Source organism: Myxocyprinus asiaticus, chromosome 8 (assembly GCF_019703515.2).
Source record: "Myxocyprinus asiaticus isolate MX2 ecotype Aquarium Trade chromosome 8, UBuf_Myxa_2, whole genome shotgun sequence".
Lineage (NCBI taxonomy): Eukaryota > Metazoa > Chordata > Actinopteri > Cypriniformes > Catostomidae > Myxocyprinus > Myxocyprinus asiaticus.
In genome coordinates, this window is record NC_059351.1 from 12,198,544 (window position 1) to 12,214,392 (window position 15,849).

General features: G+C 36.0%; 2 protein-coding genes across 3 annotated transcripts in view; one reads left to right on the top strand and one right to left on the bottom strand.

The window, feature by feature from the left end:
- The window catches only part of snx8b (sorting nexin 8b), a 26,918-nt gene continuing 11,069 nt past the window's right edge, over nt 1–15,849 (bottom strand). The window contains exons 1-12 of one of the 2 annotated variants that reach the window (XM_051705145.1): nt 10,320–10,460; nt 9,850–9,920; nt 8,685–8,830; nt 7,825–7,945; nt 7,528–7,721; nt 6,733–6,813; nt 6,273–6,433; nt 4,592–4,721; nt 4,263–4,331; nt 3,624–3,755; nt 3,043–3,192; nt 1–1,546 (exon numbers count right to left, since the gene is read on the bottom strand). In XM_051705145.1, coding sequence (XP_051561105.1) covers nt 1,442–1,546; nt 3,043–3,192; nt 3,624–3,755; nt 4,263–4,331; nt 4,592–4,721; nt 6,273–6,433; nt 6,733–6,813; nt 7,528–7,721; nt 7,825–7,945; nt 8,685–8,819 — 1,278 coding nt within the window. In that variant the 5' untranslated portion in view covers nt 8,820–8,830; nt 9,850–9,920; nt 10,320–10,460 and the 3' untranslated portion in view covers nt 1–1,441. Of the gene's footprint in view, nt 1,547–3,042; nt 3,193–3,623; nt 3,756–4,262; nt 4,332–4,591; nt 4,722–6,272; nt 6,434–6,732; nt 6,814–7,527; nt 7,722–7,824; nt 7,946–8,684; nt 8,831–9,849; nt 9,921–10,319; nt 10,461–15,849 lie in introns of those variants that run through there. The other variant, XM_051705146.1, reaches the window with a different exon arrangement.
- Nucleotides 13,178–15,849, top strand: part of iqce (IQ motif containing E) — a 24,572-nt gene continuing 21,900 nt past the window's right edge. Inside the window, exons 1-2 of the mRNA XM_051705127.1 lie at nt 13,178–13,631; nt 13,712–13,756. Coding sequence (XP_051561087.1) covers nt 13,581–13,631; nt 13,712–13,756 — 96 coding nt within the window. The 5' untranslated portion in view covers nt 13,178–13,580. The remainder of the gene's footprint in view (nt 13,632–13,711; nt 13,757–15,849) is intronic.

Sequence of the window (15,849 nt, forward strand, 5' to 3'; positions counted from 1 at the left end):
GCATATCCTTTTTCTGTGTACTACAGTATTGTACAGTATTGACTTTTCCCAGTAAACTTTTATCTACATTTGAAATCGGTATCTAAAAAGCCCAGTGTGATACACAATAGCATTCAGCTAGACAAAACTGACATTCTTGTATAGTACAGTAAGCAGTCAGTGTCAACAAAAATGTAGAACAACAATGAAATTTGTATATTACAAACATTTCCAGAGTTGACTGCCATGGTGAAAAAACATCGAAACATTTTGACCAGTACGGCTCACACAATGACAAAAAAAAAAACAAAATTCATTTTGGTGTCATTGGCCAATTTACTGACACAATAACTAGGTTTTGAAGCATGAATTCAATGTTTTGGGTGAGTTACTACATTTAGCAGACATGCAATAGAGTTGTGATGTCCCATAAAACAGTTGTGACAATTGCACTTACAGTTTAGAGAATGTTAAGACTGTTTCAAAAAATGAGCCAAAGCGATCTGAGAAAAACTAATATGGATGGACTGACCACAGGTTTTAAAAGATCTGGGATTATTTATTTGAATGTGTGCACGCATATTGCATCAAAACAAATGAGTGTGGTTCACATTTTTAAAAGAAAGAAAACTAAATAAGAATTATTACAGTAAATGAAAAGGTTGAACAGCAGTGCAGACATTGGCATGTTGCTATCAAAGGATGCTTTTCTACTGGACATTTAGAAAATAAATAAACTCTATAATCTCTTTTTATATTGTATAATTGTCTCCAAAAAGTATTTAGACACTAAGCCATAATACAAATGTATGAATGTCATTGCATTACATCAAATATAAAGCAGCGAAAGGGGCATGTATACAGTAAAGAAAGAAAGCACAAGCAAAGCATTTCACAAGAAGAAATACATTATGTGGTTTTAAGTTATAAGACAATAGATACACTGTTCAAAATTAAGACAAAAAAAGTATTTTGACACTTTTTGGTTGGCAGACTTAGTGGAACATGTTCATAGTTAATGTGATTACTACATCTGAGGTTACTTTGCTACCTGTGTAAACATGAGGGCTATGGGATCAGATGGTTAGAAAAGTTATTGCAAAAAATGTCTAAGGAATATGAAGTTAGATAGGAAAAGGTTTAGGACCATTTGTTTGCATATGGTTTGATATTTTGCATATCATATAGTGAAATGTTATACATTTTTAAAAGTGGCTTAAATGTCCAAATACTTTTTGTAGTCACTATGTTCTGTTTGTATAGGCTATATATTTGGAAAAGCCATCAACAAATGTGTTAAAGTATATACAGTACAATTAATTAAGAGAAAGAAAACATTAACCAAAACATTACACTGTAAAATAGTCAGGGATATTGGGTAAAACCTGGGAATTTTCTGGTTGGGTGTCACCTCATCCTCATTTTCTGGTTATGAAAGGGCAACAACAGTGCAGTTCTTTAATCATCTGGAGGTATGTGTTTGAGAAGAGGAACGAGACGAGACTTCATTAGCGTTTTCAAACAGAGACTTCAGTTTTGGATGCAGGTCACCCCACACATCACCCATCTATGTGGAGTTAAAACAGTAGTAGGCTATTAATAAACATAATAGTATTACTAATCAGCTAAAGCCTTGAATGAATAGTACACCCAAATACATTTGTTAATTTAATCATTTACATCTCGTTCTAAACCCATATTAGTTTTTTTCTTCTGCTGAACACAAAAGATGAAGTTTAGCAGAATACAGTGAAAGCATGTAATGATCAAGCTCCAAAATAACAAAAAACATAAAGTACCATAAAAAGCCTGATCTCATGAAAATTATGTGACTGTGGTGACACAGTCAAAATGACATTACGTGGTTCATTACAAGTATCGTGGCACTTCAAATGTCCATTTGAAATGTCCATTGTGTGGTGCTAAAAGTGAGTTACTGTAAATGGTCTCCCAAACAGATTAGTTTTTTAAAGGAATAGTTAACCCCAAAACCCTTGTGCCATTCCAGATGTGTATGACTGTCTTCCTTCTGCAGAACACAAACAAAGATTTTTAGAAGAATATCTGAGCTCTGTAGGTCCATACAATGCAAGTGAATGGTGGCCAGAACTTTGAAGCTCCAAAAAGCACATAAAGGCAGCATAAAAGTAATCCATATGACTCTAGTGGTTAAATCCATGTCTTCAGATATGGCGATATGATAGGTGTAGGAGAGAAAAAGATCAATAATTAAGTCCTTTTTTTTTTTTTTTACTGTTAATCTCCACTTTCACTTTCACATTCTTTTTCTTTTGTATTTGGCTATAGACATTCTTTGTGCATATCGCCATCTACTGGGCAGGGAGGAGAATTTGTAGTAAAAAAGGACTTAAATATTGATCTGTTTCTTACCCACACCTATTATATTGCTTTAGAAGACATGTATTAAACAAATAGAGTCGTATGGATTACTTTTATGCTGCCTTTATGTCCTTTTTTGGTGCTTCAAAGTTCTGGCCACCATTCACTTGCTTTGAATGGGCCAACAGAGCTGAGATATTCTTCTAAAAATCTGTGTTTGTGTTCAGCATAAGAAAAAAAGTCACAAACATTTGGGATGGCATGAAGGTGAGTAAATGATGAGAGAATTTTCATTTTTGGGTGAACTATCCCTTTAAGGCTAATGCTTTATTTAGGTTTAAATCAATAAAACCTAGCTCCCTACCTTAAACCTAAGGTTAAACCTACACCTTAAACCTTAACCTAACCAATAATGTCATAAAGAGCAAATGTGACATAAAAAGATGAGGATTTTCAGATTAATGTGCTATCGCTTTAACAAAATCAACAGAACCTACCTCCCTACCCTAAACCGTATCACTTTCAGCTCACATGTCAATTTGCGTGCTCTTCTTCAGGACTCATAACCCTGTCCTTTGTGTTGCAAGTGCAAAACGCTATCACTTGAGCTACTGCGCAATTTGATCACACTTGAAAAAGCTTATGAATGTAGTTGGTTATGTAATGTACTTGTCAAATGTATCGCTTTACAAGTCGTGCGATTTTGTGTTAGTGTAAACACACCTCTTTGTGTCCTTGTATCTGTGAGTGGACAAATGTCCCCAGAATGGAAGTTACAAGTGGCAGATGAGTGAAAATCAGTTGAGTTTCTTGATGAAGACACAAAAGGGAGAAATAGCTCCTCATCTCCATGGTGATTATTGTGTTTTCTTGCTGTAAGATAACACATGAAGTTAAGAAATATAATCCCTTTCCTTTTTGTGCATACTTACAAGGTACCATGATATGTTCATGTTTTATTGACTCTATCATGATAGTAATACCATGGTATTTGTTAAGTACCTTGGAGGACCATGTACATGCCATGATACGGTGTATATGGTAATATGATAGATGGTATATGAATATTCTAATAATAAACAGTAAATTGGTTAGAGCCAATATAAAAATTAAAACTGAATAATAATAATAATATTAATAATTCTGCTGGTGTTTCTTAAGCCACTTAGGCTATTTGATGATGTTAACTGCCACTATTCAAGTTCCAATCAATTCCAGATTCCCTACATTATTTTCTCATTTAATATCCGATTTCGTTATGGAAGCAATATAAAGCTTGTATTTGTGTGTCTTAAATTTATTACCTGTGTAAGTCTAGACTCTGGCTGCTCCGAGAAGCTCTGCCTCTTTAAATGTGTCGCCACAGGCCCGTTGCGCTTTTCAAATGCTCTCTGATGCTCTAACAGCACACCATTGTCATGGCGATCACAGAGGTCCTATACACAAAATACATTAAAATACAATGTATAGTAGGATGCTGATGACAAACTGTTCAATTGTTAAAAGTGTAAAACCTTGGCCTATTCGCAGATATCAGTTACAGCATACATGTAAAATGACTTCACTACACAGAGTTAATTACTTCAAATGCTGTTTTTTAATACTTCTTATGGGGTATATGTATATACAACAGGCATCGGCATCTCTTTATATTCTCCTGCTATAAAAACCACGTTTTGGTGGTCGAATTGGTTTTTGCTGGTCTTTCGATGGCAACTGCTTTTTTGCCTATCCAAAGTGGTCTATCAGTTCTACACCAATGATCTAGGTTTATCTTGAACAACCATCTAGAGCAGCCTGGACCCTCTAATGACCATAAATGACCACTTTGGACCAGCTTAGACCATGAAAAACTAGCTAGCAACTAGATTTGGCTGAATTTTTTAGCAGAGTAATAATACCACAAATAGCCTACACACTCAGTTCTTACTGTCATTACTTACTTTATACGACTGCAGCTGTTCAAGGAAAAGATTCAGTTTCTCGACGACCTCGTCCTCCTCTCTGCAGCCCTGATGAAAAGAATGCTGATTTTTTTATTTTTTATTTTTTTTTATTTTTATATATATATATATATATATATATTCAGTTTAATTTGTATTCAACCAGACCAAAATTTGCTCCATAATATTGTGTCGTGATGACATTGCGGTGTTAATTTGTGTTTAGGATCTTTTTGTCCAGTGAAAGAGAAAATGGGTCTAGTAGCTACAATTCAGTGATGTGAATCATATTAGTCAATGTTCAGTAATGATGGATTTTTGTTCAATACCTGGTGTGCTGCTTTGTCTGCAAGTAGACCAAATTCTCCTGACAGTTCCACAAGTGACTTCCTCTGAGTCTTCCATGCTTTGCCCAATGTGGCACTATCAGGCAGATCTGATGTGTCCGAGCCCAGTTCACTACAGAGGGAATCATGCAATTGGGTTATTTTACAATAAATGCTGCAAAACCTATCTGAAATTAAATATACAATTATTTACATTAAACATTGATGGAGATGTAATTGATTACACTTTTAAAGGGATAGTTCACCCAAAAATGAAAATTCTCTCATCATTTACTCACCCTCATGTCATCCCAGATGTGTGACTTTCTTTCTTCTGCTGAACACAAAAATGTTTTTTAGAAGAATATCTCAGCCCTATTGGTCCATTCAATGCAAGTGAATGGTGGCTAGAACTTTGATGGTCCAAAAAACATAAAAGTAATCCATACTAGAGTCCAGTTGTTAAATCCATGTCTTCTGAAGCAATTTGATTGGTGTGGGTGAGAAACAGATCAATAGTTAAGTCCTTTTTTACTGCAAATTCTCGTCCCTGCCCAGAAGGTGGCGATAGGCACGAAGAATGCGAATCGCCAATACAAAAGAAGAAGAATGAGAAAGTGAAGGTAAAAGTGGAGATGTTTAGTAAAAAAGGACTTAAATATTGATCTGTTTCTCACCCACACCTATCATATCACCTCAGAAGATATGAATTAATCCACTGGAGTCATATGGATTACTCTTATGCTGCCTTTATATGCTTTTGGAGCTTCAAAGTTCTGGCTACCATTCACTTGCATTTTAGGAACCAACAGAGCTGAGATATTCTTCTAAAAATCTTTGTTTGTGTTCTGCAGAAGAAAGAAAGTCACACATCTGGGATGGCATGAGGGTGAGTAAATGATGAGAGAATTTTCATTTTTGGGTGAACTTTCCCTTTAATATTAGGGAACAGAAAAAATAAATAAAAATAATCTAATTTTAACATAATAAAGCTTTTAATATCAACAGATCATAAAAACCTGGATGTTTGTAGCTACACATCTGGAGTACATTGAAAATGTACTGCAACCATATAATAATACTTAATATTAAATAAATGAATATAGACATTTAAAATGAACATGATCACATTTATATTTGACTTTTTGGCTAAAATAACAGAAAATTTACATATAGTATTTATTTATTATAGATCATTAATAAATAATACTATACAAATCTTTTAAACTTTGTCTGAAGATTTAACGTCAGTGGTGTTACTTTCTTATGAATTTATGTCTCTTTTGAATTAATCAGAAAGAGGTTTTGAGCTATTTCTTATCTGAAGGGGTTATACAAATTGGTGGGAACCTGACCACTTTTACTTTCTTTCTTTTTCTTTTCTTTCTTTTTTTTTTTTGTTGTTGTACTTTTTCTCAGCTGGTCTGTAACATTTAGCTATTGCTAAGAATTACTTCTACTGTATCTTGTGTGCTAATAATTTTGATGGTTTATAGGTTTGCAAACAATTACATTTAAATTCACAATACTAAACAATTATAGAAAACTAAAAAGCTTCATTGATTTTTGACCATAAACAAACATACATTCCATATGTTTCATCATTGTTAATAATGGATAGATGTTACGATAAGTAAATGGCACGTAAATTGTGCCATGATGTCGTAATCTCCCTCCTGTATACCTCAGGTCTTTGCCAAACATAAATAGATCTGTGGAGTTCTCCCGTGAGCGATGTGCCATCCGCTCGGCTACATCTCTGAGTTTATAAAAACTGCTGTGGATATTTGCAATGACTTCTCGATTAGCGGCAGCCTGGCTCTGTATGTCTTCAGGAAGGTACACCTTAAAAAAAAAAAAAAACTTTTTTTAATTTCCAGACAAAAAAGAACTAGGGTTATACAATAATACAGTAATTTGTATATCATATGATAATATCATGGTATACTTTAATATATAGCCTACCAAATGACTACCATATTCATATGCCATTGTATTTACATGGTACTCCAAGGTGTTTTGATAAATACCATGTCCAAAAATCCCATGGTACTATTCACACTTTAAACTATTTTTGTATTGCCCCACAGATGTGTATGAAAAATAAGCAAATTCAAGTAAAAACATATGCAGGTTTTACCTACCTTGCCATGCAAGGCCATTTGTGAGGTCAGGAACTCATCACCTGTTTTTTTAAATGATTCGCGCAGCTTGTTTTGAACATCCTGTAACAGTAATTAAAATTACATTTGATTAACTATTTAGCTTTCTACTGATTTGCTACACTATTCATGTGATTCATAAGACTGGTGACCCCTAGTAATGAGGTTCCCCCACAAGATAACACAACGTAATAACATAATACTAACATCACCTATACTTACAGTACAATGGCTATTTTTAGACAGGTATAGTTCCAAGACATTATTTATTTTCTATTGATCACTTAACTTATTTCATTGTTTAAACCAAACATATATTTTTACAATTGTTCGTGACACAAAATACTTTCACAATACTAATTAAATGGATAGTTTCAGTCCTGGATGCTGATTGGTCAATACAGCTTGCCATATATAACATATGTTTACATTTTACAGGATATATCTTCTAAATCTACTATATATCTTCTAGTGGAAAGATGGCACTATGAATTTGCTTAATAAAATAATATTTTTTAAGAACATTTGTGACCTTTTTTAAAATTGAATAATCTTTTTAAAAAGTAGTACGACACTCAAGGCTGCCCTATATTGTGTCTTACAATGCCCTTTATTTGAGAGCAAACATCCTTTTTTTTTTTTATTATTGTAATACATTTTTATTTGTTTAGGATAAAATCTCACAAAACCTCAGATGCCAATAGATATACATCCTTTCAACAAATCACCCCCCCCCCCCACTCGACCGAAAAAATGCTTTTTCACAAATACACTTACTGTATATTGTCTACTGTATATCAGATTTACTGCCTTCAGCTGGTTTCCAGGACTTACTGTGCTGCTTGCTGAGAGGAAGATGTTGACCAATTCATCTCCTGCTAGCACTGGATGTCTAATCACCAGGGTCATGAACCTTTGTAAGCCACGGCGACGACTGTCATTAAACTCTCGGTCTGATATTGAGTTCAAAACTGAGAGTGTGTGGGAGGGGGAGAAGAAAAGAGAGAGTTTTAGTTACATAACAACCTGGCATAAGAAACAAGTCAATTTCCAGACAATTTTCTTAAATCTCACCGCCTTTAAGGATGCGTTTGGGGGGCAGGGGTGGAACCATCCTGTAAATAAACTTTTGGAGTAGCAGACTGTGGAACACCTCAAAATCACTGTACCTGCGTTGAACTGGGACCTGGAAACACTATAGAAACAATTAATACATTTAGGAGTTTTACAATTCTGTAGGAAGTGTAGGAATTCATATTGGATGGATTAAAGTGGATAGATAGTGTTTTAAAGGGAAAGTTCACCCAAAAAAAATGAAAATTCTCTCATTATTTACTCACTCTCATGCCATCCCAGATGTGTATGACTTTCTTTCTTCTGATGAACACAAACCAAGATATTTAGACAAATATCTCAGCTCTGTAGGTCCATACAATGCAAGTGAATGGTGGCATTCGTATGGATTACTTTTATGCTGCCTTTCATGTGCTTTTGGAGCTTCAAAATGTTGGTACCCATTCACTTTCATTGTATGGACCTACAGAGCTGAAATATTCTACTAAAAAATCTCTGTTTGTGTTCAGCAGAAGAAAGAATGTCATACACATTTGGAATGGCATGAGGGTGAGTAAATAAAGAGATAGTTTTCTTTTTGGGTGAGCTTTCCCTATAAGTTAGTGTTTGTGGGTCACAAGTATGTTCTAATAGGGTTGCGGACAGAAGGGAAAAACAATACAAAATGCAAATAATAAAATTCAACTAACCATATACTTATGCATTATTATTATTAGCATTATTTTCGCTTGGTAGAAACCAAATTGGACATATGCTAACAAGGACAGGGTGTGAGACATGCCCTCATCCTCAAAAACCAACAAACACATCTTGTACTAAAACTTTGTTTAGGTTTATGTATAGATAACAATTGTATTTACCTTGCTAATAATACGGTACTCCACATGTTTGAGAAAGGGCAGTCCTTTCCGCTGGGGTTCTATCTCCACTAACACACTATCTCCTAGCTCTTTTAGAGATAGCCCATCCAATGGGATTTTTTGACCCAGATGCATCTTATTTGCACCTGACAACAAACGTACAGCACTGTCAGATAACAAAAAGATGAATATCTGTTGAAACAAGATTGGATCATTTATACCATCCTATGGTTCAACAACCAAACAACACTATCTATTGTCATTGTCTGTTGTCAACTATAAGTCATTGTTTCCATTCCGCAATTACTCAAAGTTGTGTAAAATGGAAGCCGATTTTGCATTTGAAATCATTTTGGTTGAATGACAGAAAATTAAATATCCATTTTGTATTATATAATGCTCTTGCAACTGGCAAAAACATACTGGGAGTATTGTAATGGATTTACAGTCATCAAATGGATTAAGTGAAGCGTTTTAATCTTCTGTTGAACAAAGTGACCTGTTTTAGATCAGATAACACAAGCTATGTTTCAACAGAGTATCCAAACCACCTTTTCAAGTAAATAATACTGTGATGATTTACAATGTTCACCATGTTTGCCGATTAGAAGGACATTTAAATGCATGGGTACATGCCATAATGTTGACTTGTGGGTTTGCGATTCAGCATCTTTCAACAGGATTTTTGAGTAGTTTACATGTCTTGAGGTGTGACATGCTATAGTCAATCTAAAACTACTTTAAACAGCATTTTGCTATAAATTCTTTTATAATTATAAATCATGCAGCTTTTATGACCTCAGTATTAATTCAGAGACTTCATGGAATACATGCATTTATCAGGCAAAAGGTGATGGTAAAAAAGCTAAATGTAAAAAATTTTGAAAAACTAAGGAACTAAGATGTACAACACATTCATATTTAAAAAAAAAAAAAAGAAAAAAAGAAAAGAAAAAGAAAGTCCATGGACACTTATGTTTGTAATTTACACATGTTTCTAAATGTAAATAAGATCTTGTATTTACATTTTGTAATTTTGCAGATGCTTGCATTCAAAGCGACTTAAGACATAAGCAATTTGTCTTACACATTGTATGCTGTCTGTCGGTGCATGTCTCTGCGTGTACTTAGGTTCTGTGAGCTTTGTAAAAATAGAATTTGTTACCTTGTCACTGGGGCAATGGGTGATCTCAGGTGATCCTCAAATTTTGATTTATCTGTGCAACACTGATACGTCTGTGAGTGAGAGAAAAGATTGAAAGAGAATTTACAGATTTCATTTGAATACAGCCATATCTAATAAATGACAAATGAAAAAGTAGTAAGCAAGTTTAACATATTTCTTACTTGTCCTCTTATGCTTTCATCAAATATTCAAAAACATTACACTTACTTGGCTGTTCAATAAAATTAAGCAATGAACACATACATACCATTTTGCCTAAGATGCAAAATGCAAACAATACTTCGATATAATGTATCACTAAATAATAAAATCTACAAAGCAATAGAACTGAATATAAATATTGAACATTGTAAAAAAGAACAATACAATTCCTCTCTGCATGAAATGCACAAGCTCATTGAGGACGTTTGTTTTTCTTGAGTGAAACTGTTTTATGATTGTTTCCTTACCTGAATTGCCTGTGTGTACGATTCGTAGGCTTCACTCTGCAGTCCCTATAAGACGTTCAGCTGCACCTAAACTGCCCTCTTCATGCATAACGCCTGACTGTGGCTAGACAAAAAACAACAACAGATCAGATAACTTCTCTTCTCCTTCTACCTCCCTTTCTCTATTGCTTTTCTCTGTCCCTCCCCTTCTCTCTGCATCCCATCAACACACACATATTACCATTAATCACCTTAAGAGGATAGGACCTCTTTAAAAAACATCACAGCCTCTTGGGAGGCGAGCTGGAATTACAGCTTATATAACTGGGTTGTAATAATGAGAGTGGCCCTGCAAAAGATTTAGAGTATTTGTTTAGACTTCAAAAGCTTTGCAATAGAGCTGCTTGACAACCAGAAGGGGGCAAGTCAGGTCATTCCACACATTCACACACCACTATTACAATTCATTGAAAAAATAGACAATTATTAAATAATAAAATCCTGAAATAATTAAATATTTTTTGAGAAGCAATGGGACAGTATTAACCGGTGGCTTTTAATACGTAATCCCTAAACCAAATCCATCTATGAGATGTCCATTATCACGTGTGGGTAATGTGATGTGGTACTAAATAACCAAAAGGTCATAGTCAATGTCTTTTCCGTACAATTACTGCTCAATTTTAAATTAAAGCAGCGGAGCAGGATTATGTCTCCTAATCCCAAAGCAGTACATTATTTCACAGTAAATTTGGAACACATATACTTTCTATATTACATTTACGTTTTTGAATAGATAACTAAATTCTAAATAATTAAAGCTACTGCAATTAGTAATAATAATAAATTCTGGTAATATCTTGTAATAAATTATACATTAAATGTATACGATATATCTTCTGTATATCTACTGCTTTATCTACTATCTCTTGCTTCTACTGTATATCTAATTGAGATGAGGAGGAGGGTGTGGCCGGGCCGTGAGGATGCACACCTGGTGCTGAGTTGCTCCAATCAGCGGGAGAGAGATAAGAAGCAGCCGGTGACACCAGTGAGGGGGAGAGAGATGCACGCAGCTGCTGTGTGTGTGCGTCAATGTTTTGTGTTCTGCTGAAAAGCAAAGTTTTATGTTGTGTTTGTTTATTAAAAGTCTTTTTGGTTGATAACCCGGTTCTGTTGTGGAGCGTCGAAAACTTTTCTTCCCACTCAGTAAGAAAACTCTCGAAGTCAGGAATTCCAAGTGTCAAAGGTTAGAGTTTATTGAGCCGACCAACGAACCCGAGATGTCAGCTGAGATCTGATTCTCTTGGTCCAGACCCTCATCTTTTATACAGTTTCTTATCTAGCATTACCTCATGCACACCCCTCCTGTTATCTTAGCCAATAAGCGTGCTTCTCCACCCTCCTTGTTCACCACCATTATTTCACAGACTCTCTGACTTCTTTTTAATGGTGGAATTCTGGCAGTTAGTCTATTTTTAAAAATAACCTTTTAAATTCATTTATTATGAAAGAATACATTTTCCATAATACAATAACTTTGACTAATGGCTGTGGTAATCTTTAACTATTGTCTGTGCCATTCAGTGCTTTGAAGAGTACTCTCTCCCTAGTACTTTTCTGTCATGGCTGAGTGCCCAGGTTTCTCTCAGCAAGGTCACGAAGACCTTACAGACTCATCCTTATTTTCCTGGATTAAAATAATGCTCAAACTATTCTATATAAGCACTTTTTCTATGTTTGATATATAAAAATATACTATAGTTCCCGCTTCCTCCTTTCCGATGAACAAGAGGCTTGTCTGCCACAGTGGTGCCGAAACCAGGGAATGGAGGAAGACGCATCGTCAGAGAGTCCTCGCCGCTGACAGAGGATACATGATCAGGTGGTACTGGAGCAGTTCACCTGGAGTCGGAGGAGCCCGCTGCCATCCGCCAGGAGGTGAAGTCCATTGCCATCGTCCTGCGTCGTGGAGGACCGCTGCACAGCTGGCTGAGGACTGAATGGTGGTGTGATCGGGAACCGGAGTTTGTTTTTTTTTCCACTGTCTCCCGCTCTCTTTCTCTCTCCCCTCTCCCTCCCCTCATCCTACTCAGGTTCCCAGGAGGCGGGGAAGTCTAGCCTGCGGCGGAACGGCTGAAGGGGCAACTCCTCCTCTCCAGGAAGGCCGGTTGGTTCCTCGTCCTGAATCGGGCGTTGGGGGTATGTGACGAGGAGGAGGGCGTGGCCAGGCTGTGAAACATTGACGCACACACACAGCGGCTGTGTGTGTCTCTCTCTCCTCCTCACTGGCATCTCCGGCTCCTCCTTATCTCTATCCTGCTGATTGGGGCAACACAGCTCCAGGCGTGCATCCTCACGGCCTGGCCACGCCCTCCTTCTCCTCACACTTATGCTTTATTTTGTTTTTATTTTGCAATATATAAAGACAAAAGTGACACAAAAAGCCTGTTTGCTGTTCCTAATTCAAGTCAATAATCAATTTACTTTCTGCATTTAGATAATTTCGACTCGCATATAATTTGAATAATGTAGTAAATAATTTCAACTCTTCCCTACTTTTCATTAAAAAAAAGCAAAAATCAAGGTTACAGTTAGGCACATACAATGGAAGTGAATGGGGAGGGTTTGAAAGCAGAATTGTGGAGCTAATAATTTTATAAAACCATTTACATTCATTCTTCTGTTAAAACTTGTGTATTATTTAAGCTGTAAAGTTGTTAAAATCATCATTTTTACTGTAATTTTAGGGTGTCAGAATATTCCTTTAATGCCGCTGTTTTTCCACACAGCCTCAGACGCTGCTTCACAGTGCTATGCGCAAGTGGTGCGCAGTGCTGACGCACATGAACTCATTGAATTTCCCGACTATTATTGTCTTGTTTAACATTTTCGGTTGCTAGACGACAATAATGCACATGATATTCCTACAGCGCAAACAGACGCGAAAAAACGATGCTGAGCAATATTATAGCTCAAAATCTGTAGCTCTGACACAAAATCGAGAAACGCTGACATCAGGAAACATCTACACCTTGGGAACTTCTTAAAAAACCCTACCAGTTTCAATGCTCTTGATATACTGGTGGCTGGATATGCAAACATGGACTTCTCTACATTTAGAGACATATGCTTTCCTGCTGTATAGCTAATAATAATCCGACGCTAAAGGTTAAACCTGCTTAGCTCATCTGAGAGAATATTATGGTTATGTTGTTGCTCATAAGACGCACTGCAATAAGTGATAATATAATAACATTGGTAATCACATAGACTATAATAATGTCTGTAGTAGCTGGTGAACTGGTCACTGAAGAAGAGGTGCAAGATCTGGTAAGTACTAAGCATTAACTGTAACACTTACCAAAAATTATAATGGTTTTTAATACTAGTGTATACTTTTTGTCCTATAGGCAGAGGACAGTCTCTGTAGCAGCTATGTGTCCGACACTGAACAGGTGGGATATACATACATACATACATATATATATATATATATATATATATATATATATATATATATATATATATATACATACACACACACACACACACATATATATATATATATATATATATATATATATATATATATATATGTATATATAAGGCAGTGTTTCCCAACCACTATGCCGTGGAAAATGAGCAGATTCCACAAAATAAATCAGGGCTCCAGACTGCGACTAATTTTGCGACCATTTTTCCTAAGAGTGCGATTAAACTTTGCAAAATTTGGCCCTCACTCTGATTGTGCACTGTCGTTTTTTGTTGCTTACGAGAAATATCAAATGGCAAACGTTAAAAGAAACAGCTCTAGCCAATGACAGATCAGCGCAGAGACGTGGATTAACACGTGGACAGGTGTTCATCGCTGATTCGGGATTGATTATTTGTTTAAAACCTCTATGAAAGCCCATAATGTGTCGATGATTAAACTAGTTTAAAATCGTATTAAACGGCCCCAACATTCTAAACAACATTGAAAAGGAATAAAGGAGAAATCTGCACAATGAACAGACAGAAATGGTAAGGTTTCAATCCACATATCACAGATATTAAATTATTATTATTATTATTTATTTTTTTACCATGAACTTATATCAGTAAGCTATATCAATAAATCGGGGTAGTGAGGGAATAATACAATTTAATTTCTGGATGGGTTTTTCTAACGAAAAATGCCATAATTTAGGGTGACCATATTCTGGTTTTCCAAAAAGAATGTTACTATGAATGCAAACTTTAATATAGTGAAAAAGACACTCTATTAGCATAACATAAATATACATATAAATAAATAAAAATGTCCAACATTCTTTTGAATGTCCATGTACTGTAATAAAATATTTGATGCCATGAGTGTACCTTCATTTACTATTACTATTATTTTGAATGGCCATGGAAAATGAAGCAATGTGATAACAATTTTACCTGGTCGCAAAAAGTAGTCCGTTAATTTACATGATGAACTTTCACCTTTTGCTGACCCTTTATGCTTTGCAGAGCTAATGTGTGCTTCTAAATCACTTGCACCTTTATTAGCAACTGACACATAAGTGCCAGCTTTACATGTCATACATTCTGCTTCCCACGGATCTCGACCTGGACGAAAGCATGGGAATTTTTTATGCAAATCTTCTGTAAATTTGCACTTTCGTTTGGGCATTGTTTCCACTCAGCTGTCATTTGCTGCTACTGTCAAGCAACTGTTTGATGCTGAACACAACAGGGCTTTGCTGGTTTGAGGAATTTGGCCAATAATTGCTGCAAGCCTCTTATAATCGACCAATTGGTGTGCGAGAAGGTGGGACTTACAAAGAGGGTTTAAAGCAATGCAAATATGTGTGCACACAAAATGAATATTAGACCAGATGCACATCATAATGCAACTAAAGCCGAATCCTGGACATATTCGCAAATTTAGAAATCCTGGCTGGACGCTTTAAGGTCCGAAAAAGAGAACATGTCCGGGAAAAAGAGGACGTATGGTTACCGTACCATAATTTGTTTTATGGTTACTGCTAATCATGGTTTTACTTTTTGGTTACTGTGATCTTGTTGCAAATACAATGGAACTTTCCTTCTGTGTAAAATCTTTTCTAATGCCCTCTGATGGTAGAAAAAGGCGTTTTTTGTCTTCAGATGACTATTTTAATCAGCAAGACCCTGATAAAAAGAAAGAAACCCTTAAAGAGACCTCAAGTCTTTTTGGGAATGATGCGACAAGCTTTTGGGGATTTGGGGATTTTCTGCCATTTTTCTCTGCAGATCCTCTCAAGCTCTGTCAGGTTGGTTGGGGACCGTTGGTGGGCAGCCATTTTCAGGTCTCTCCAGAGATGTTCGATTGGGTTCAAGTCCGGGCTCTGGCTGGGCCACTCAAGGACATTCACAGAGTTGTCCCTAAGCCACTATTGCATTGTCTTGGCTGTGTGCTTAGGGTCATTGTCCTGTTGGAAGGTGAACCTTCAGCCCAATCTGCGGTCCTGAGTGCTCTTGACCAGATTTTCAATAAGGATATGCCTGTGTTTTGCTGCATTCAGCTTTTCTTCAA